At 38.7% G+C, this 24,659-nt stretch overlaps 1 protein-coding gene across 1 annotated transcript in view; it reads right to left on the bottom strand.

The window, feature by feature from the left end:
• Window positions 1-3,113: 3,113 nt before the first annotated feature.
• The window catches only part of ZNHIT6 (zinc finger HIT-type containing 6), a 34,313-nt gene continuing 12,767 nt past the window's right edge, over window positions 3,114-24,659 (bottom strand). Inside the window, exons 7-10 of the mRNA XM_082313621.1 lie at window positions 23,935-24,015; window positions 23,331-23,411; window positions 8,306-8,430; window positions 3,114-4,012 (exon numbers count right to left, since the gene is read on the bottom strand). Coding sequence (XP_082169747.1) covers window positions 3,927-4,012; window positions 8,306-8,430; window positions 23,331-23,411; window positions 23,935-24,015 — 373 coding nt within the window. The 3' untranslated portion in view covers window positions 3,114-3,926. The remainder of the gene's footprint in view (window positions 4,013-8,305; window positions 8,431-23,330; window positions 23,412-23,934; window positions 24,016-24,659) is intronic.

Raw genomic sequence — 24,659 nt, forward strand, 5'->3', positions numbered from 1 at the left:
GAATGTCATAGCAACAACGTAAACACAAATTTAAGATATTTTTTCCTTTGGAGGGAGGAAGAATAAATGTTTTAAGGAAAAGAGCGTGGGACTCAAGAAATGAGAATGAAATGTTTGTGACCAAATACGGCCTGAAGTTACATCATCACAGCTGTATATGTACTCTCTGAAGCCTGCGAGGTGTTATACATTCTCAGTTCCTACAGATGTCAATAGAGAACAGCTGTAACTGGTAGGGCAAGGTCTGAATCAGAGCTATGCTTATACACAGCACGGAGGCTGGACTTCTGTCAGCACTACAGCGAACTTAGAAATTCATGTACTTTTTTAGGCTGGAGTGCTTGTTCTGCACGGTTCTGAACGGTTTTACTCCCAACACAAAGTAAAACTGCACTGTTCAACTGGAGTAACTAAAATTGGTCCGGCACGCCTCTAAGACCTAGCGCCAACCGCACGTTTCACAGCATAACCCTCTTTTCCTCTATGGATCAACAATTGCTTATGTGGTGATAAATACAGTAAACCCTAGAATGCAGATGTGTTTGTTCAAAACTTAGCTGTTACACTGACAGGGGGTATAACGTTGTTTCCCCAGGACAACTCAGTAACATATTCCTCATACCCTCGGGGCCGTCATACAAAAAAGGAAAAGAACCACGCTCTCTCACGTGGCTGACTCAATCCTACCCCTCAGCTATTGCTACGCGTTTAGCTATGCTCTATTTTTGTCCGTTATGGCTTGTGAAAGGGATGACTTCATTAAGCTTTTAATTTCTTTAAGTGGCATGTTCATTCAGGACAAGAGCCTTTGCTCTTTGCTTTGTAAGCTGATGGTCCTTCAGCTCGAGCACGCTGTGAGGGTTCAGGGTTTGAAACCTGAGAAGTCTGAACATTAAAAGAAATGCCGTAACAACGCCATACACAAATAGCTTGTTCCTTCTGTGACAGGTAATTTATAGAGGATAACAAACGAGTAAGCGTAGTAGGCATAAAATCAAGCACTCAATGCAAGCTGGTGCTAAATGATGAAGATTAAAACATCATCACAGTTTTCATTCACAGACCTCATCTGTGCCGAATGAAGGCAGAGTCCTGTAGGGATCCTGGTACAATATGATTACAATAGTATGTTTTCAAAACAGACAGAACTGAAGTCTTCCGGGCAGCCTCACCTCCGTGTCTTGTGTTTCAAGTGCTTGACCAGAAATTTAAAAATACAGCTTTTAAAGATGTATTTTCTCCCTTTGGTTTATTACAAGATGCTCATTCTGGGCTAAGTCACTCAGAGAAGAATTAAAGGCTTCCCCTAACCGCCTATGAAGGTGTTAAAAACCATCTGCCTGGCCAAAGAGGGCATAAACTTCGATTAAATCAGTAACCTTATTATTATGAAGAATTATCACTGCTGCAGGACCTGCACTGGTCACCTGTTATCAGTAAGGCTCTGCTTTTAGCCAGAGACAATAGTTCTGATTCATTTTTACAAACAAAATTTGAAAAAGTTTAGCAAAACTGAATAACAATATTTGAATTCCATCTTGGCTTGCATTTGATGAATTACCACTGTTCAAACTAGTGTAACTGTTATCAAAACCAAATAAAAATAGGTAAATAGTAACGTGGGAATGAATGGCAAATGCTACCAAGGCCTTTTACTCTCAATTTGATTGAACTCTGGAAGATGATTCCCAGCTTTGTTTGGGAAATTTCAGTTCTAGTAACCACCACAAGAATGCTCCTTAACCAGTTTTTAAAACCTTTAACATAGGAAAAGATTTAAATCTGCAGGATAGATTTAATAGCATCTTCATTTAAAAAAAAATTATGGTTGCGTTTGGCTCACAAGGAAGCTTAAACTAGATTTATGTAAGAAAAAAATGCAGGCAAACTCTTTCATACCATTAATGAAAACCTCCAAGAGTATAGGAAAGTAATGCAAATTACCAATCTGTGTTCCTCAGCCAAAGACTAATCACACACACATGCAGATCAACACTAATATTTGCAAGCACTCCAATTTCCACTGTGTGCTATGAATCTTAACAGAAATGCCATGCTTTTACTCCAGATGAAACATTTTCTGGCAAATGAACTGTGGCAGTTTTGCTGTTCTGCTCTTTTATCGGTGTTATTATGAATGGGTTCAAGACTGGTTTAAAGTAATTTGTGGCTACCAAGTCAGCATGCAGTAATCACTGATTAGGAAAAGCTTATTCACTTTCACTGAACTGAAAAAATATGAAAGCAGCACCTATAGCTAGGAATCCTGGTCCTTTAAAAAGGGTTAAAAAAACCAAACATTGAAACAAGAGGTGGGCAGCGGACCAACAATGACTAAAAAAGAAAATAGAGCACAGGTGGCTACTGCCAGGCAAGAAATAAAACTTCCCTGTTTTACCAGGGGTTGCAAAACACACCAGGGAAAGGACACGTGATACACAGCTAGGAGAAAAAGTAGTATGTGACTACAAAGGTCTGATGCTCCTTCAGTAGCCAGATGTCACGGTCAACGATTTTTTAATGACAATTTGTTTGCAAAGGTGCGAAAAAAATAACTTCTAAAACTTTTGAGCATCTCAAAAATCCCCTCCACGCAGCATGACTGGTTAAGGAACCGACAACCGGGTGCCCTGAAGCCTCGACAGAGAGCGTGGAAGCCCGAGCCCTCTCCCATACTGCTGTCACAGCCTCCCCTTACCTCAGCAAGTTCCTCCACTGCTTTCTGTTGTCGCAGGAGACAGACGGACTGGGGTAACAACCACGGCAGCAACAACCTCACAGAGCTGTTTACAAAGTGATCGTGTCCTTAAGACTTTACAAATGCTGACTTAGCTAGACCCTTGCGAACTAACCCCAAACCGAACCTATGCTGATTCCTGCAAACTCCCCGGTGCAAGTGTGCAGAGGGGCCCGCCTGCCTCACACCACTCGCAGCACACGCTCTTCTCGTCCTCCAACAGACCCCACAGACGCGGCGGACTTAATACAGTGGTAAGTGGTCTGGGATCTACAAATCTCAGAAGTTAACAGCAGATTTCTGTTGTCAGCAGATGATACAGTACAGGACTTTTTCTTTTTTTTTTAAGGTTTATTTGCTTTTAAGTAGGTAAATATAGTTGATATTCCAGTAAGTATTTACAATACCTGGCTCCAGTAGGTAAACTAGTAATACGAGATGCATAACATAAGCATTGTTTAGAAGCCCAATATATTAGCACTAGTGACACTCTATGTATCCATTTCTATTGACTTTAAAACCCATGCTAATTTAGAAGATCAGGGTAGAAGATTAAACATACAGCAACATGCCACCCTGAAAACATGGTTTGACCTGTTCTGAACACACTAAACAAGATTCAACCAAGTAAGAAAAAATGTGTTGCACCAGGCACCCAAAATGTCACCACAGAAGATTGAAGTCAAAAGAAAGATCATTTGCAGCAGCCAGCATGACAAATAAATACCCTAAAAGAAAATTAATCTAATGAAACACCAGTGGTTTTCTCAGTAAGTTTAAGCATTAAGACTCAAATCCACATATAAATACAAATATGCGATCAGATATTTAAACTCAGAAATCAGACACTGAACTGCTAGGGTAAAAGGAAAAAATATATTGTTGAAATTAACTTGGAAACTTCAAATTTGGGTTACTCTGATTTATTAAAGGTACATGGACAAAAGGGTGCAATTAAATAAGAACATAATTTTTTTCTGCAACTAGCAATTCCCCATCTCTTTACTAACATCCCTAAATATGCATTCCTAAATCTAAAACCAGGCAGGCAGTTTAGAAGTGCTGCCTTTAGTGAAGGAAGCCAAACCAAACCACTGAGAACTCAGTTGTATAAAAAAAGATTTAATTAAATTAAAAAAAAAAAAAAAAAAATAAAAGGCTCATTCCACCCTCTTCTCTCAAAGAACCTTCATGAACTGTCCCGAATTTCCCCTTCTTCCATAGATGAAAGGGATGAACCTTCACTGTCTGAGTTCTCTGCAGGTTCACTGGCATCTGAGGATGTAGGACACAAACAAAAAACAAACAAGCAATTAGTTTCAGCAGTGTTGTTTGCTCATCACACAGAAGCAGTTTCCTATCTTCTTTTCCTTTTAATCACACTTTCCTTGAGGACAGCTGTTTTGTAAGACAACCAGTCTCATAACATGGGATAAAGCCCTGGAGAAGGAGAAAGCAAGACAGTGTTGAGAATTTCTTCTAGTTTTTAAATCTTGGGTCTTTCAATCAAGTAGGTAAGCAAAGTCTGTATCCCACACAAAACTCTTCATCCACTGAGAATTTCAAATTGTTCTTTTGGCTTATTTGTTGTAAATGTTGTTTTCTGGGTTGCTGCATATATATATATGGCAACTGTAATGAATTATAAATCATTTACACTTTTATTAGCATTTCAGTTAAGATGGGGAACTACTGAGAAATTCTAAATGGAGACAGAGAATTAAGACAGTGCACCTATGTACTCTTTCCACATGTTCCAGCATCCCTAAAATGGCGTTAAGCTGTGCGAATCCATGAGCTAAAGCTGATGAGGTTAAAGCTGCACTTATGCTTTAGGACACAGCTGTTGTGGTCTGCTGAGATCGTATCGTGAAGCACTCACTTCCCAAACTGGTCTTCAGCCTCACACCCTGAGACTCCTTCTTCAACAAGCGCTGACCCCGGTCACCTTCTGGTGAGGTCACCAAATGCCACTGGTCGGTGGCACTCAAGCAGCACAAAAATAAACTACAGCAAAGTAGGCCCGTGATTCACGCTCTGCTCTCATTGTTATTTTCAGTATTTGATCCAACTGTGAATTTAAAGGTGTTTTTGAGCATTTAGAGTCAGATGCTTCATTACAGAAACGTTACCCAAAGGGAGCTGATGCAGTATAGTTACTGTCTTGTCAAGATAAGTTCTACAGCTGGCAGACACAGATAATACATAGGACACAGTGTGCACCTGTACAGTTTCAATGGAATTTGTTCAAGAAAATAGAAGCATTTCACCCAGAAACATCAGAGGTCGCACTTTGTCTACATTAAATCTAGTGTATAATCAATTAACATTTATATGCCAGATATGTACTGAGTAATGCACAAAGTAAGGATTGTTTTTGCCCCTAAGTCCTGTGAAAGCTTCTATAATCCCCTACTATCTTCAGCCATGACTGACCTTGTATGCTGAAATCAGAGCACCTGTAGTTTTTGCTATAAGCAAGTCAAGCATCAAAACATCACATAACAGAATGTGGCAATCTTCTGACTCACAGTGAAGCTCAACAGACAAATTTTAGCTTTAGTTTAGTCTGTTACAGTAAGTTTTATTTAACAGGAATTATAGATTGTCTTCACTCAAAAAGAACATTTTTATGGTGTTGATACCATTGCCTATACATTAAGATTGCCCAGTCCTTCCCACCATAAAACTGCAGTTTACTTATAATGTAAAAATCTAAAACTCTGGGTTTAAATTTTTCAGTGCCAGTTTCCTTCCTCAGTCCTTATTTTCCTGATTTTTTTTTTTTTTTTAAAGTTTCAGCCAAAATACTTCAGCCATTTCTGAGAACAAGGATTGGAGAAATAGGCTTTGTCCTTATTAAATTCTAACAGTCTCTCTTTGAAGGTGTTTAGCTCTAGCTCTCCCCCAGTCTTTGGGGGTAGTAACTTGAATTGCAGGGGGGAATGGTGATCGTTCCCCAGCACGCGCCTATTGCTGTGGCTATGAAAACTTGCCTCTGTTCTTCCTGGGGAAGGGAGATCTGAGATTGCTCAGTAAAGAAGCATCATTTTAGAAGTCACATTTCCACAAGACTGTTTCTTGTTCCAGCCTGGGTCCTTTGAAAACAGACCCTGGAGGGCTATGGTAGTCGAAGCCGCTGCACTCCGGCAGACGCCCTGCCAGACGTCCCCTGATCGACGCGGCAGCTGTTTGCCTGGAATGCCGAGGGGAGGTCAGCCGGAGAGGCGCTCCGAGACAGGTGTCCCTCTGGGTGCACAGGGAGAAGGAAGGCAGACAGGAAAGCCACTACTGGCGGAGACAGGAGAAGCAAGAGCAGGATGGATGGCTTAGGAGGAGTGTGCAACTGATACAAAAAGCCATCCATGTCGAAGAAACTGGACTGCAAGTAACACACAAGATGCTGCAGCAGAAAGGTCACTTCTTGGGAGACGGGAGTGGGCTAAAGCACCTCTCCGATTACACCAGACCTGGATTACAATTACCCTGGAGAGTCTGGAGGTGAACCCAAGATTTCCTCTCTTAATGATTATTTGTGAATGTAACTGGTAAGCAAACTAAATACTGTTTTTTCTCCTTTATTCTGTAAAGATGACACACAACAGAAGAGTACAATGATTGTGCCACACTTAACAAAAGTGATATTTTGTTTTCAAGTGGAATAACAGCAACAAAAAGCTCTCCTATTTTTATATTCATGTTCTGAACATGCTTTTCCTGAAAGAATCTGGAGTTACTGTGACAGGCTTCCACTCTTCACAGAAAAAGCTCCAAGAACACAGGGTCCACACCAAACTCAAGGCTGAAGTTAAGTGTTAATAGGTTAACTAAGAAGATATACAAAAATAAATTATGATAAAAGTTGTGAAAAGCATGTTATTTTTGCCATTAGCTATAATCTTTTGCTATGTTATACCCAAGACACCTCCACAGGGAGCTATGTACTTGATTTTTATGGAATCTATAGAAACAGTTAAAAAAAAATTAAGAAAATTAATGGTTCCCAAAACATGAAAGAGCTGCCAGTGTTCCTTGAACACCAACCTCAGGGATGACTGCTAACTGAATGATCCCCACAGCAGAGGAAGGTCACCGTCTTGAAGACGCACACTTGCACTGCCCTGGAACAGAGCTATCGGCACTCCCCCAGCTATTGCTGGCTCTCTCTTCCCTTTGCCCTTCTACTCTGCCTTTTACAGAATCAGCTAGTTGCTGCCGGAGCTCAACCTCAAAATATAGTTGTTCAATCAACACTTATTTGAATCTATACCCTTAAAAGGACAACCTCCCTACTAGCTCAGAAGACAATGACAACCACCCTATTCAGATTAAGTCTATGAGTCAATCAATTGTAATTCCCTCCTGACATCTAAATCATAGGGGTAGGGCTGACTACTGAAAAGCAAGGGACCTAGATCAAGAAATAATGGATAAACTGAAAGTACCTAGTTTCCTTGTACTCCAGTATACGTATGTGCACTCCTCAGGTGAATACCAGTGGACCGAGTTGCTCAGACAAGACTCCTACCTCATCCCCTGGCGTGGTGTCTCGCTCTCAGAAGCTCTTGCGGTACATAGCGCAAGAAATGTTTGCATACCGTTTCTTTGAGAGCAGATTGCTCCAATGGATCACTTAGCGTCATCTAGCCAGAACAGCCAAGATGCATGGAAGTTTGATATCACTGGTACAATATTCTCAGTCTCATATTTATTCAGTTAACGTACACAGCCATGACTGAGTTGCCGCAGGGAAACAGCCATTGCAAACATATTTCAATGCTTTTCCTCAGAAATCTGTAAAAATTACAGACTGGCTTATCACTGAAAAGTATGGAATTTGATAATTAAGGAGACTAGCTGGGGGACTAAGAGACAAGGGAACTGATTCCTTACATCAGCAGCTGCAGAAAGCGAAGCTGGGACATGAAGCCTTTATACTGGGGAGAAAGATGGAAATTAACTTCAAAATTAAAATATAAATTCCTGCTAGAGCAGGACTCTCCTCTCAGTTAACTCAAAGATGAAAGTCTTCCCTTAAGTAAATACTTTTCGAAGATAACATTGTGCTTTTAACCCACCTGGAAAGCTACTTTGCCATTACAATTTCTAATAAGTATCCTGTAATTCAGAATTATTTGTCCAATGTTAGGAGTTATGCTAGGAAATAATGGAGAATGATTCCTTTGTATGATTAGCAGGCTTACTGAAAACTCATCTTCCTCAGACAGCCTGACTTTTTAGAAATAGCCAACTCTGTTAAACTTTGCTACATACAAAATTTAGCACAAGTCTGAAGAGTTGTTTTACCTTAATGGCTAAAAAAGAATCAAGCACCAGTAAACAAAGTTAGGAAAAACACATACAATACAGCTTATGGATGTCAGCCAGCGGCCAGCAGTTTGAAGACAGAGCATTCATAACAGATTTTTTGTAACAATCTTTTAGATTCAGAGGGAAATACAACACATACTGCACATTCCTGGCATTATTAATAGGTGTATCCTTAATTATTGCTTATTTTACTAAAATATCTAAGTCTAGCATAACAGGAAATAAATATATGCTTACCTTGGCCAAGAATCACCATGTCATTCTTCAATGTTTTCAAGACCACAAAAAACGTTGGATACTCGATTATTACTTTGCCTTTCAAATTGTCCAGGAGGCTTCTACTGGCATCCAGTTCATTGTACCTTAAAAATAACAGGGAAGTTTATTTTGGATTTTAATACTACCAAGGACATAATGTACACTTTCTGAAGAAGGAGGAAGGAAAAGGAAATAAAAAAAAAAAAGGAGAAACTTTTCTGGCAATTTACAGGACTTTCAGATGATACCATGTTCAGAAGAACTATCTTATGATTCAAATTAGATATCCAGTCTTATTATCCAACGACATAATTTTTTTTAAACCCTCCTAACATCTAAGTGTAAGAACAAGAGGAGAATCAAAGTAAAATTTCTCTAAGGGCTGAAATGTTTTATGAGTTCTTAATGAATCTTTACCAAAATCAGATATAGACATAGGGTTATCAAAATTTATATATTTACCAAGATCAGATTCTAAATTAAAAGTAACACTTAATGTTCTACTTATGGCTTAATTTACATGGTTTAATTTACATGGTTAGTAGTGTACCTTATTTATCACGTTTGGTTATGAATTATAAGTGAAGTACCGGGAAGATGAAGTAAAAAGCGTATCTGAACAACTACTAAAGCAAAGGTATATTGGAAGCACTTAGAGCTCTGTTTTTGTAGAAGTAAGGGCTCTGATACCCAGAGCACTGGGACAATAAATTCTAAAAGATGGTACAATACCCCTGTTTAGCCTAAGCAAATCTCTGCTTACAGCACCATCTGCAAGAAACTCCTTGTAGAAATCCCCACATACGTGTGTGCTACAAGAGGCGCACGACCGGGATGCGCAGTCCTTTCCCAGAAACGGGCTCCTCTTCACCCTGGAGGGTGAAGCCAGGTGCATAACAAATGATGCCACAGTAATAAAAAGTAAACTGAGCATCTTCTCCACAACTATTTCCTAGAACTGTAATATTCTCTCCCAGCTCTCTAACTGGAAACCTGGACGCGGGATTTTGGGGAAAGGAAGGGATATTTCAAAGCCCTTTGTAAGAGAAACCCTGTTGCTTTCACTTGCTATAACTGCAGCATCCAACAGATGCTCTGATATTATTACACTGCAATCCGAGTTATGCAATTCTTTCTGTAACCAGCATTATTAAATTACTACTAAGCTATTGTATCAGTTAAAGGCAAATGAAGTTCAAAACCAAAATACACTGTGGGCAATAAGTGGAGTATTTCCCATAGCTGCTCTGCTTTCTCTGATCATTAACGTATTAGGCAGTTGGGTTTTCTTTTGCCAAAACCAACACTGGATGGGTGAAGGAAATTATATACTTTATGATTTACAGTAATGTGTGATTAAGGACAGTACATCAGAGGAGTCAGCACGCAAGAAGTATATCGAAGGTAAAACAGGATTTGAGTTCTTGGGATTTAAGGGAAACTTAGTTTGAGCAAAAACTATTTCTCTCTCATACTCAACTTCAATCATCATGAAAATATTTGGTTTCATGTTTCTCTCAACCCAAAGTAATTATGACCTCTTCTTACTGAAACCCTTTAAAAGGGATAACAGTATATTACATTTCTTATTGAATGAATGCATTCATAACTTGTGGATTAACACACATGAACAGAAACATATTTACTGCTTTATTTACAGTACTCTAAATGCAAAGTATGGCAATACCTTTCCTTTGGCAAGGACCTCAACACATTCTTTTCTGGTTAAGCAAACATTTACCACCAAGAGGCTAAAGTAATTCACATGCCACAATACACTTTCCATTATCTCATGTTTTAGACAAAACATCTTTAGCGTCCAGCTTGGCATAAGATAAAACATTTGTACTTAAAACTATTTTATGATAGTAAATTACTGAAGTGTTAGATCACCGAGTCAGAGCTTTATCGTTTTTGTTTTTGAAGTAAATTTTATTGGTTGACAGTGACAGAGAAAACATCTAAATTTTTAGTGCATAATGTGGGCTGTAAACTTCAGGGAGAATGTAACGAAGGAGCTTAATGCTTCTCTTTTTTAAACTTTGCTATTATTGTCTATGCTATCCAAAAGACCTCAGTCTACCACATTCCCTACTTTATACACAAGTACAAGTTGAGGTTTTCTGTTAATCCACCCGCCAACCTCTTCCTTGACTGTGCATGCTTAAAACATCTCAAAAGAAAACTAATACTTGTCACTCAATTCCCGAGTCTAATACAGGATGGCTCCTGAGCAAGACTGATTTTTCAAGTTCTCGCTGAAGACTTTGCCATGATAAAAACCTGCCCAGTTTTATCCCAGAGCTAGAAGAAAGTCATACATCAGAGGGTGAACAACACAGACCTATGGGCAAAAGACGACTGCCCTGCAAGGCTTTTCCAGAAGCCTATATACACACACAATTTCAATTTTTACTTATGAGAAAGCTAGACCTGTCCGGAGAAAAACGAAATGCAATGGCATTTTTACAAGTCTTGTAACTTTCTGTACTGATTATTCACCAGGAAGAGCTGAGCATGTAGGGTAACACTGAGATGCAGGGCTTCCCATGTATTTGCAGGGAAGTGGTCTCACCACAGGTAGGAGATGGAGCAGGGAGAACCTGGTAATCAGATACTACCAGATATTCTATTATCACCGTTTTTACCTACTTGTCTTGTATCACCAGGACTGCGTAGCCTGCTCAGTAAGAACCCCTAACGAGCTGCAACCTTCTTCAGGCCCTTCCTTCACTGTGCATTTCAAGTGACAACCCAGTAAAATGAATGACAACCAGCGTAAGTCTGTCCTTTCACTCGGACTCTTCCATGCTCCAGGGCCAGTTGCAGGAACCAACTTAACTGAGGCTGTCATCCTACACAAGCTCCTTCAGCCCTTCATGACAGTACGGATCTGAATTTAAGCCTGGCTCCAAACGAACTGACCACCCTGACAGAACCACTGCCTTAACACCCCATCTTCACATCTTTCTTTTAAACCCTCCTCCTGCTTTCTCTTTTCTCCCACTGCCCCGTTCATACAATTTGTCTGCGCTGCAGCTTCCCAATCTCTGTATTCAGTGGGACTTTTTGCACCCTTCTCTCTCAATCTTCTTTCCTCCCTGGTATTTACTTCCCACATATTTTCTCTCTCCCTTCCACACATTCCCTCAGCCTCCAACACCCACCATCTAATAATACGCTTTCCTGATTATTTTCTTGCCCCAAGCAAGGCTTTAAGCTCATGTCACGAAGCAAGAAACAGGCCTGGACTTCTTCTTAATGAGACTACTCCATTTATAAGGACCACAAAGAGACAATCTTGGCAGACAACAGCTTTTGATTTTGGCTGGAATGAAATAACAATAACTGCTTTTTAAAGGACAAAAATTAAGTAAAATTTGCCTGCCAGCAGGCAGTTTAAAAGCCTACAAAAATTGTGACAACTGAGAAAATTTAACAAGATTCAGCAATCCCACAACAGTTCCCATATAATCTGTTACCTTCGCGCTACAAATGGCTTTGTTGCCTTTCACGAAATACTGAAATTAATGCGGCTCTGCACTTCTGATAGCATCTACGAGTTTCTGCGAAGGATAGTTTCACTATCTATAGTTATTCCACCACCTTCCAGGAATTCAACAATTCAGTCTCCTAATCTGTCTCCCACAGGCAGGAATGCTGTATTAAGTCACTGCATCACAACAAGCCCCCCTCAAACGGAGCCTGTGGCTATCATCGCAGTGGCGTAACTTGTCTCCATGAATTCAGACAGCAGGAAATTCCCTGCTGATCAGGTTTTCCTGAATGTCATCTACAGGAACTTTGATTTTAATAATAATAAACAAAAATTTGCAATCTGGAAATAAAGATAAATTGTAACCATGTTATTTCTTTAGTTTAGTCTTCCAGACACTGAAAAGAGAACAAACAAGTTTTAACCATCTAAATAATTGTAAATATTGCTAAAATGCATATTTGTATAATGATGTTCATAATTTTCCTGTGAGAGAGATCAACTAAAACCCTCTGTATATTTTAAACAAAGATGCTTTTTCTTCCTAGAAGCGAGTGGAAACATCGAGGTACTTACTTGGCATAATTCAGATACAATAAATCATGATGTCTATTTTGGGCCTAGTCCTAAAAATCCACAATCAAACTTCTGCTAACGTATGGGAAGAATGAAGATTTTTTTCCCCCCAAAACAAAAGAGGGTAGCATTTCCTAGGTATCTGCATTTGCCTAGAAGAGAGCAAAGACTGGGTATAGCATTTAAAGTCTCTCGCAAGCACTCATTCTGAAGTGCTGCAGCACAGCAAAGATAATAACTAACAGATGGACTTTCATTCCTAAGTGGTGAATAACCTCTTCGTGTGGTTATGATTTGGTGAACATGGAAGTAGTGAAACACACTCTTGAATTAGGTATGAAAGGAAAGTTATATGGCAGAAAGTAAACGCCATGTATTGAAATAATGCACAATTTTTATGTTTAGCTTTGTCACTAGAATTCTGACATTCTAAAAATCTGGAACACAGTGAATTTTGTTAGTCCGTATGTGTGAAGAAGAATTAGAAAATTCAACGAGCAAAAAAGCAGAGACCTCAGAAACAAAAAAAGGAAATGACTTGCCATAACATTTCCCTTGTAATTAATTTTTATCAACAGCTTAACAATATGAAAGACTACTCTGCTTGAACACTCTTTTAAGGAAGGGGGATGGGACCAAGTTCAAGTTAATATTTTAATTAAAAAAAATTATACTACAGTTTTTAAAACCTGCTGGCTCCTCCTTTCACTCTTGCTCTATGGTTCTTCTCCCAGTCTAGGACCTCCATAATTTGCCTCAACAAATGTTCACTAACCTCTCCTCCATACTGTCGATACCTGCATAGCTCAACCTATACTAATACAGCCTGGCCAATCCTTTTTCAAGTCAGATCCCCATCTTAAGTAACTCTTCCATCACACACGTCCTTTTTCTGAAAAAAGGAAAATTAGGCTAAGAAACATTCTCTTATCAACCATTTGGCCCACAAGTCCTGCTAGGAACCAGCTAAAAAAGCACAGGAGGAAAAGCTGCCAGCATCCCAGGAAAGCATCTCAGACATTATCACCATCTCCTAACTATACACAGAATACATAAATGCACTTCCAAATAAATTGTTACTTGCTGTAACAATCCACAGTCTCCTCTTTATGTGCCATAAGAGGCCCCTCCACTAGGGAAACCTAAGAACTGGTGAAAACTAAAGTGTAAAATGGGGAAAAAAACCAACCAACCAACCAACCAACCAAACCACAAACCCCCTCTTCTTACAAACATATTTCAGGGAGTTAAAACATCCTGGAAGAAAAAAAAATAATACCCAGGTGAAGACAGCAGTAATGCCAATTGTCACCTAAATTATTTGGCACAATAGTAGATGTCCAGAAAGATTTAATCGTTTGTTCACTTTCACCCTAGAAAATACACAAACACTTAATGGGAGGAAGAGATAAGCAAAATAAGACTACAAGCATGTCACCCTAGAAGCACAAAGGCTGTCCTTCTTTAAACCTCTTGAGAATGAGGCAATTACACAAAAACACAGTTAAGATTGTTTGATGACAATCATGGAAAAATGTATCGATCGATGGCGAAACCCATAAAGCAGATAAGGCATCTGCTGCAACAACTTAGTGGACTGAGCATTAAGAGTAACGTGGTAAACGGATTCAGGATGCACAATAACGATGTAAAGATTAACTGAAGTACAAACCATTCTGCATCTTTCAGTTATGGGAGAAAGTATGACAAAACAGAAGGACAAGGTGAACCTAGCAAATGTCAGTTTCTAGGGTTCAGTAGAATTTGGTTCAAAGAATACAGAAGTAAAGTGATACTGAATTTCAAGAAAGCAAATACTTTCCCCATCTCATAAGACATAATGAAAAGAAGTAACAAAATCCAGCAGCAAGTAAAGATGCTACAATTGAAGTACATCACAGCAATAGTCCTTTACACACACAGGAATTTACTTACTTTGTGAAGCCAGGCAGCTTTACAAACTGCTCAAAAGCTCAAGGTTTGGAAATCTTTATGTAGTATAGAGCAGATGTACCGAAAAAGGGTATACCACAATCATGTAAGGCTACTACATGACCGAGATAAAGAAAGAAAACAGCTTAGTGAGTTAAAAACGATAGCCAGATGGCCTAAAAGGAATATGAAATTTCACAAGGGAAAAGTTATTAAAAAGAGAGTGGGTTGACTACCAAAGACTAATGCCTGAAGTTTCAAAAACTGAAAAGATATTAGTGGCATCTCTAGTACAAGTGAAAGCTGTGGGTGGTTCCCCAAACATGTAGGGAACTCAAAATATGTAACTTGTACCATGAATAAAATACGGGCATGATCACGGAGAAAAAGTCAATGTCATAAGTCTACTTTAAATACAGTACTTCTGTTACACAGCCTCATGAAACATTACTGTAAATCATTTTAGAGGTGGGGGGTGTACCAAGGAATACCAAAGGATGCAGTGAAAAACTCTTATAATTGGCAATACTTTTGTTATTACACTTGGGTTAAGCTAATGAACCTCCACTTCAAGAACAGGAAGAATTGATACTTCTGTAATTTCGGCTCCCTAAATAGCAAATTCTAACCTCCAAATTTAGCTCATATGGAGATAGCCTGAATACTTCTAACAGTTTGTACTAAATGGTGGAAACATATCCACAAATTTATACTTACTTGCATGGGAATCGCAGTGCCATAAACCTTCCATTAAGGGGTTACTAATGCTTTACAATGAAAAGGAAAAGCTATGAAATAAAGAAAACAAATTATTGTCTTGGCAAACAAGCAGGAAGGTCAGTTCCCTCCTTGGCGAGGTCGAAGCAATCAGCCCTAGCTCATTTCCGTTGAGAAAGAGAAAAACCAGAGGGATTCCCCTTTGGCAGCACCAGCAGGAAATAACAAGTTTTCTCCTTCCTGACTGGAACATGAGGAGGTTCTCCTCTACTCCGCCTTTGTGAAAACGCCGATGGCTACGCTGCCATGTTTCACAGCACGACAGCTTCCAAGTTCAGCCTATCACTTCAACTTCCCTCAAAAGTGAACGAGTTTATATTTTTGCTCCCAGGAGCCTCTTACTGCAGCCTCCCCATGCTGCCTGGTCCCCAAAATTTAGAAGCTCGGCTAACTTTAAGTCAGCCTCTCATTGTGCCTTTTTCTTCCAAGAAACTAGCAGCAAATCCTTTTTCCTTCAGAAAAATATTTTAACAGCAACCCAGACAGATACTGTTGAATTAAACCCCTCGACACATCTCACAACACTTACGCTAGACTGGAACAGGACAAATAGTTTGAATGTTATTTCTGCTCTACAGCCCATTTCTACCAGCTCCTTCCCCCAGCCAAGGGGCAACAGATTATTCAACAGGGGTTTTCCAACTGTAGTCTTTTCTTAGACTTCATGGCCTGTCCTCTTGCCTTCAAGTCTGCCTTATATTGCATGCTACACTGTACACGGATTTCCATGAAGGCATTTTCCATATTATGCATATGTTACATAGTACATACATACAGGCAAGTTCCTCTCTGCTCCCTAGGAGAGATGGCGGGCTGAAGCAAGCTGCAAGATTTGTTCTTGAAACAGCCCTTCCTACATGCACGCTTGCTCAGAGAGCGGAGAGAAAATCTGCCTGTGCATACGCTGGCTATGCTGCTCCCATGCTTCAAGCCCCGTTATGATGCAGAAAAGAGGCTACTCTGTACAGTCTTCTTTATGTTTGAGAATTTGGGGTCTGCCTACCTGCTTTGCAAGCATGAAAGGTCTGAAGGTCTTCAGGTCTGCCTGTGGTGCTTACAGACCACCACTAGATGACCAGACAGGACAAACCACTGGCTGAAGCCAACACTAACACTTTTATTGCTATCTCATCCTCCACCTCTTTACTTACTCACATATTCCTCCTTCATGAGTGGTCTGGATCTAACTTGCTCCAATGTCGACTGCAGAATTTTGGAGCGGAGGCTATAATTTCAAATAAATCTTTGTGCAATAGATGTCTCAGTCAGTGACTCTCTAGCTGGGACACTCCAGAAACCCTAATGCAATACAATTAATTATAAAACAGTTCATCCAAAATAGTTCAGCATGGGTTACAAAATGCTGGATTGTTCCTTTAAAAAACAGGCGCCTACTGGTTCATAAAGGAATCCCTTTCAAGAAAAAAATAAATTAATGATTGCTCAAGATAGTAAAATGGACCAATTCTGGGTTTTTTTGGAATCACCCCAAAAATCTTCTCAAAGGTCAAGTAATTGTAGTCAGACATCATAAACATTTAGCTACAGATTCAGACCATACATACTTATATTCAGCAATGACTAGTTTTCTGATTTCCATCTATGTTGTGTAATACAGGATTTCAATGAAAAACGTAAGTAGATAGGAAGGAAAAGTGACTATTTTTTACAGTAAAAGCTGTGTATCCTGGCATCTGTTGCTCTGCATCCCTTTTGTCAGCAGAGAGACTGATTTTCAGCTAAAGAAGGAGCAAGTGAAAAATGACATGAAATGGCTGCAGTAGCAAAACTGGAAAGCCTGAAATGACCTACAAGAAAACGTAACAAAGTATTCAGTAAGAAAAGGTGAAGTTTTAATAAAAAAAACCCTTCAAAACAAAACCCAACACTCTGGGAAAAAAACAGCGGCAAGTATTAATACACAGGAGCACTGTGTTTAAGAAACACGCTACAGACCAAATTCCATTTCCCCTTGAACAGTACAAAGTCGCCAGAGCCTGACTACAGTTGTGCAGTGAAGAATGACTATTGTAAGCTAGCTCCCTGCTTTTGTAAAGCTGGCAGAGCTGCTTTTGTGCCAGCTGCTGCGAGCTAGAGAGGAGTAATGAATTCTACTGTCAATCTTCTGCTGGCATAGGTTAAAGCCAGCTTGGGGTCTGTTCCAACTCATGCCAAGGCCAGTAGTTCAGCCGGGGATTTGTATCCTTAATTCCTGTCTCATGTATACCACATACTACACAAATGTGAAGAGAAATTGCTTCCTAAGTAAGGCTAGAGAATCTTAAATAAGCCACCCCACACTTTTCAACATTTGCAGAAAATGCAGAGGAAGAAATAATGTTTGAAATGTGCCAATTACAGTATATTTGTTTTGCTAGATGAAGTAGTATTTTTAAATGAGGTCGTAATGTGATGATAAAAGGAACTGATCCATGCACCACACTAATAGCAGTGATTTTTTTAAAGCAACTGAGTTATGTATAAAAAGCAGAAAGCAAAGACTGTAAGTTCTGTTGGTTTTACATGAAGTTATTCACAAATTATAATGCAGAATGAAGTGCCCTAGGAAGATGGTATGAAAGATTAAGGAAAAAATTAACCTTATCAATATTTGAGGCTATCTGCAACATATTTAAATATATCAGTTTTTGATAATCTTAAAATCACTGACAAAACAGATATCTAATAAGACATTTTTAATGACAGGAAAATAAATAATCCAATATAAATACAACATTTAAAAAGATTTGGTTCCATCATATTTACATTATTCTTCGAATTCCAAGAGGATTTTCCGAAAGTCAGTTGGCATATTTGCACACGCTAAAGCAAAAAACTTACTTCATCTTCCTCAATCTATTACTGTGACTACTGCGACCTACTAATGTGTTCTAACCCTTAGTTATTTAAAAACAATAGACTACAAAAGAAAATTCTCTTTGAGCACAGAACTCAGTCATCCAAGGAAATAACTCTCATTTCTGCCAGCTGATCTTGAGACAGGGAAGTGCTCCAAAATTACTAACATCATCCAGCCTTCTGGGAAGCAACTGCATTTGATCTGTTAAAGCAAAATAAGTGTTCACCACCATAAAGCAAGGGCATTTAGTAGAAAAGAACCTCTGATACTTGTTTAGCAGATTTTCTTCCCTGTGGCCCACAAGAATTAAGTGGCAAACATGCCAGTATTCTCATGTGCACCAGCCAATGTCACCCCAGAGAGTAAGGAGCCCCTTGATGTTGGAGCTGGTACAAAAATGCTTTTGATATTTTTGGCTTTCTGAGTAATTGAAGCACGAGCTGCACCCGTACTACTGATATAAAAACCAATGCTACAACTGATTCTATATGCATCCCTGTATGGTGCGGCAGTTCTACAACAGGAAAGCTACAGGATACAGTCTGGTATTGCGCTGTACTCCAGCTCCTTGAAGGATATGGTCCGTTGAAAGCACTGGGTTTCACAAAGCTTTTAAGGCCAACCAGACTATATTTTCCAAGTGCCTAAATATTCTGTCAGTGCCTACTGATATCTTCAAATCCCCAAAAGTCTTCTACAACAACTTATTCTGAAACAATATTCACATGCCATTCTGAATATATTAACAGGCAAAAAAGAAAAATACTATATAAAAGACCTAACATTGATGTTTAAGAAGGCATTATTTTTAAATTCCATTAAACTAAATGCACGTGATTAAAGACAGACAACTATCTAAACTAGATTCATGCAAGATATTACTGAACCCAGTAAAAGAGATGTTCCGTTTGTGTGCTTTAACCTCATTAAGATTTATTTAATTCATTGTCTCAGATTAAAGTATCTACTGGAAAACAAGTCTGTTGCCATTATTTCTCGTCTATAAATAGGATCATCTTACATGATAAGGATGAGCAAATAACTTTTTCATTAAGTATCTGTAGTTATTTCTGACCATTAACTTACTTAAAACAACTATGAAGGGTCTGCTGGATTTAGAAATTCTTTTTTTGGGCATTGGTTTAATTTTGGTTTTTTTTTGGTGTTTGGGTTTTGTTTTTTGTTTGTTTGTTTGTTTTTGTTTGGGTTTTTTTTTTGTTACACAAAGCCTAATAAGGCAATCCTCAGGAAAATAAGAAGGTGTATTTCCCAAACCAGATTGTATAATTTGGCAGTTGCATCTTTCGTTTCCTTAGTGGAAAAAGCAATACTCTTACCATATGAAGTCACTTTGAAGGCATCCCAAATAAAGGACTGAAGACAGTCAGGACACTAATTTATCCTGAAGAAAGAAAAGACTACTTTATAAAAGAATGTAGACTGTAAAAATCATCCAAGAGGCAGCAGTTAAACCTTTCTTGGAGTAGTTACAGCCGAGGAGAGAATGGACACCAACCACCAACTAAATATTGCATAACAGGTGACAGAGGCAAGCACCACCAAACGGAAAACTTATAACCCATTCAAAGGCAGATTTTTTCCAAACCAAGGTTTTAAAGGAAGAAGAGAGTTGTGTAACACTCGTTTTTTCAAACCCTCCTTCATAAGATTCCTTATAAAGTAAGTGCAGCTAATGCGAAGACTATCAAGTGGTGTACCGGTTACTGTGTTATAGTGTTAGGTGACAGGTAGGGAGGAGAGATTATGGCTTAGGTTACTCCAAGGAATTGTGGAGTGCTACCAATTCATACTGAAAGCAGTTCTTACAAGACAGAAATAAGAGCTTATCACAAAGTTCTCTAAGAACTGTCACCACGGATGACAAAAGGCACCTAGCAAGAAAGCTAGGAAGGGTAAGCACCATGTTGTTTTGCAGCTATCCATGATATCTGCACACCAGTGGATTTATCCAGTTGCTTTCTGAAGTTCTGCAGAACTGTGAGCAAGCAGAAATCTGTACTACATGGCTAATTTATATTCCTGGAGAAAGAAAAAAAGAAAACCCCAAAAATTTAAAGCATTCTGCAACAGGACCTTCAAACTAAAAGGGCCATTTGCTGTGAAACACAGAAACCAGCCAAGACTAAACCACAAACTCCTGTTTCATAAACAATTGCAGGAAATACTAAAATCCTTCTGTAACATACTTATCTTAAAACTAGAAGACTAACATTTTATAACCCATAATAATCCTGCTTAGATGTTCTCTGAAACACCATTGCACTTCCTCAATAATACGTACTTGTAACTATGAAAAGTATTTTTTTCAAAAGGTTCCGCTAAGCCTAAAAACAACATCCGATTCAACAACGTATATTTACAGCCTTTCTATTATCTAGTGCTTGTGGAAAAGGAATTTTTCTGGTGGGCACAGGGGAAGTTTTGGATAACACAACATTCATGTAGACTTGCATGTATTAGTAGACTACATCAATCCTACTCCTCCAGTCTGCCCAGAGTGACAGAAGACGATTTTGCCATACAGCCTAAAATCACGCAGAATGAGGTGGCACAGGATGAGAAATTACTCTGAGCTGACGGTGGCACTCGAGGCTGCACAAACCAGCCGTTAACAGCTCCCCACTGTTAAAGAAACGTAGATAAAGAAACGTGAGAGAGCTCTGTCTGCGCTCACCTTTTGTTCCACACTGAACACCACTAAGCAGCGAGCTGGTCCCATTACAATTGCAAGTACTTCCACTGCAATTCCAGGTATTGATTTATAGAATGAGAGCCATCGACCTCAAATTAATTTAACTCGGGGTGGGGTGGGCCAAAAGGAGAAGAAATCAAAATAAATTCTCTCTTACTTAATTGTAATGCAACTACAGTAAAAATTTAAATTCCCTCATAGAGCCTTTGTCACAACAAATACGCTGGAATAACCGCACTGAGAGCGCCTGCTGGCAGAGACACAGCTTATGTCGACAGAAGATGCTTTCCTGCTGACATAGCAGTCCCATCATTTCAAACAAACTTTGTTCTTTCCTTTCAGAAGTGGAATCTTCTTTCAATATGCTGCTTCCTTGACCTGTCTGCACTGCTGCAGCTGGGCCTGCTCCACCAACTTGTGTGAAAAGATTCACATAATTTCCAAGTGAGGAGTTGCATTCCTCAAGTCAAAGAACTTTTCTATTTTAACTTTCTACAGTTCTTTTTAAACTTTACATTCACTAAGTGGGATAAATACTCATTACTGTGACTTTAATATCAACCAACATAGCTGATTCTGGGAATACAGATGAGGCTCAAACTTAAGGATATTTATGTGTAGCACAACTCTTGAAATTCTTCTAAAAAGCTTCATGAAAAATAATTCTCTCTCCAACAAATCTGTGAGCTAAGGAAGCATTATACAGATTTCAGAAGAGGAAAATGGTTAAGTAACAAAAGAAATTGATGAGCACAAGAGATGGTCCACTTTGATATTAAACTGGTTACTTTCCCAAGCCTTCTATGCAACGTACATACCCTACTTCAAAAGATTAAAAGGTGAACTTTACCTGCTATTACAAAAGCCATTTTTTCTTCCTTTCTAAAAAAAAGAAATATGAAAAAACAAGCACTACAATACCAGGGAAAAACCCACCTGTGTATAAATTACTATATTTTTAAGATACAAATTAATATTCAATATCATTGCTTGAATACTGCCTTTCCAATCAGGTACTGCAAGAAGATGTACAGCAGTAATATACTGAATGCATTTTCAATTTTTGCTGCATTAACTTGAGTTAATTACTTGAGAAAGGGACAGACGTTGATCATGCTCTGGGAACCTGTCCTGAGTACCACGATTAACAGATGAGCAGAAGAGTCTGTTTAAAATATTTTAAAAATGGGAAATTGTTTCCGATCTCATTTCCCGGAGCTGAGCTCTAGAAGGACTTCTTTATGTGGCTTCAACAGCACATACAACCTGTACGGCTAAAGTGCCTGTGCTGAATAGCCAGCCCTTCATGGGGCACTGGAAATACAGTAGAAAGACAGGCAGAGAACTGGTAAAGCTTCATCTGCCCAGGTGCTTCTGCAATGAACTTTCCAGGGTAGCTCACAATACCAGCATTTCTAAATTTTCACCCTAAACACCCAGAATTTGTTTATTCTTGAATTAAATAGCAATCAGTCCAGACATTTCACTTAAAACCAAAAGGTTTTTAGCTAACAACTCTGATGACAAATGTTATAACCATATTTCAAATAATGATTGCAAAGAGGGGGAAAAAAAAAATCAAAAGCATGAAGAGTTTGGGGCTTGAATTTCGAAGTACATTACACATTTTTGAATAGTACTTACTGGGGAAAAAATACAGCACAAACAGGAAGCTCAGTTACAACTAAAATTTTTTTGGTATACCTTTTTTTCCCTCTTAGAAATAATATACCATGCTTCAGGGAAGCATATTATTTACATTTGTTACATTTGAAGAAAAGAATGTACTTTAAGAACCCTAACTAGGAATCACTGGTCAACCACAATAAGCTATGATATTAAGCTGGTACATATCCTTCTCAGTAACAATGACAACAGGGTGGAGTGTTCAAAATGGTATTTATACCAACAAAAAATATTTCTTTAAAGTTTAATTTTGAAGTTCAAGATTATTGTCTGTTCTGGAAACAAAGAAAACAATTCTGCACAAGTCTGAATTCTGGAGACTTAAAAGCCCACACCCAGAAATATGGTAACATGAAGAGCGATGAGCTAGTAACTTTGAGAAAAATGTGTTATTTCAAATGCAGTGACTGGATGCTGATAAGCACATAATTTTTGCTGCAGTGATTTAAAAAGACAGCTCTCCTCATCTATCACTTCAGTTTTCTTGAGGAGGTTAACATATCCACAAAGGAACTTGCAGAAGGGAATGGATGTCTACATTCCTGATGGTCAATACAGTAATTTAGCATTTTAACACAAACCTATCTTTGCTGCAGACATTGTTACATTTGCATGGACTGCTGCTGAAGCAGTTCAGGTACACTCACTATTCCACCAATGTAGCTGTGAGTGCCCTAGCTTCTGAAATTGTCCAAGTATGTGTCAGCTGAATTTACTACTCAGTAATTGCACAGAAAATTCAGTGTTGACATATTAAAAGACAAAGACATTTTTGACATTTTAGTATGTTGACATATTAAAAGACACTTTTGCTGAGTAATTTTTAAGGTGGCTGGTAATTACTCACTGAAGTTTAATCCATGAGATCATGCAATCTCCATCTGTAGTATTAAAGACTAAGAAACGTATTATTTCTTTTTGCTATTTTTAATTAATAACCACACAAACTGAAGAAACACCTTACCTGACAGAATTTTGTTTCCTGTTTTCTATTTTCATTAAAATTTGTACATCTGACCGAGGAGACCCCGTATATATTTTTAATCTGAAAAAAAAAAGAATATGCAACAGAGATGAAGAAACAATGATGTACAATGACTTTTCTTGCTATCATCCGTAAGACATGGATATCTTTTGCATGTCAACAGCCAAAAGTATGTATTTCTTCATAAAGACAAAAATTTGACACATCCTAAGTATTTCCTATAAATGAGGGCTATGATTACTAGTATGTTTTTCTAATTACTCCAAAGGAAAGGTTCACTGTCACCCTCAGTGAGGTTAATTATGGTTACATTTTTTAGAATTACAGTTGGTTTATTTGATCTTTATGCCACAAGTCAATTTCTTAATCTTCTCCTGGTTTACATTTGGTGGCTATACTCCAGGGTTAGTTGGTTGGTGAATGTTAGGATGGTTTTCATCACAGAAATTAAAGATGTACTGCTGACTGGGAACTCAGCTCTGCATGCTGAAAGTGCAGCTAGTTTAAGCCATTTATTCAGAACTGTCCCCTTCTTTTTTTAGTGCATTAGATGAACTAGGCAGAAAAGTTATTCAATACACACCTTTGACAAACTACAGGATCTGACTCCACTGGATCAATATATGGCTTAAGGATATCAGCGAGTGTTTTATCGTCAGGCACCCTTTCACCAAAGATAAAAATCAAATACATAAGACATGGTTCATCATGTACACAAAAATCTATTATCTGAGGCATTTGGAGGAAGCTGTATATTTGCATGCTACAGCGGCACAACTGGGTACTTTATGGGACCATCATAAATGTGTATCAATACAGCATAAATAATTGACAGCTTTATCTCAATTTCAACACTGGGACTTCACTGGCATCTACAAGGAGTAAACAGATGCATATCTCTAGTTTCTAACCCTGCAGGAGAAACATGCTGTTTCCTACAGCCCTAGAAGTAGAAAAGGGCATGCTTCTCATCCCCCTTCAGGCTAGGAAAAAAGGAGAAAGATTTGTCAACAAAAGCTTATTTTTTGCCCTTTGCAAAATGTGCCTGTGGGATTTCCTACAAAGCAAACAATGCAATCATTTCATCCTATATGAAGGTCAGCTCCAGTGTGCAGGCGAGGAGGGATGGCAAATCTTGCTGAATGTCTGCTCCATGAGAACAGAATGTGTTAGGTGTACAGGATATCGCTGTCATGAATATACAAGCTGCTCTGTTTACATAGAGAGGAGGACGAGCGATCAAACATTTTGCCTGATTTGAAAAGCCCGCTAGCTTTCAAAGAGGGAAGGACTACACAACTTTAAGCA

The sequence above is a fragment of the Platalea leucorodia genome, assembly GCF_965183815.1.
Source record: "Platalea leucorodia genome assembly, chromosome: 5".
In the NCBI taxonomy this organism is placed as follows: domain Eukaryota; kingdom Metazoa; phylum Chordata; class Aves; order Pelecaniformes; family Threskiornithidae; genus Platalea; species Platalea leucorodia.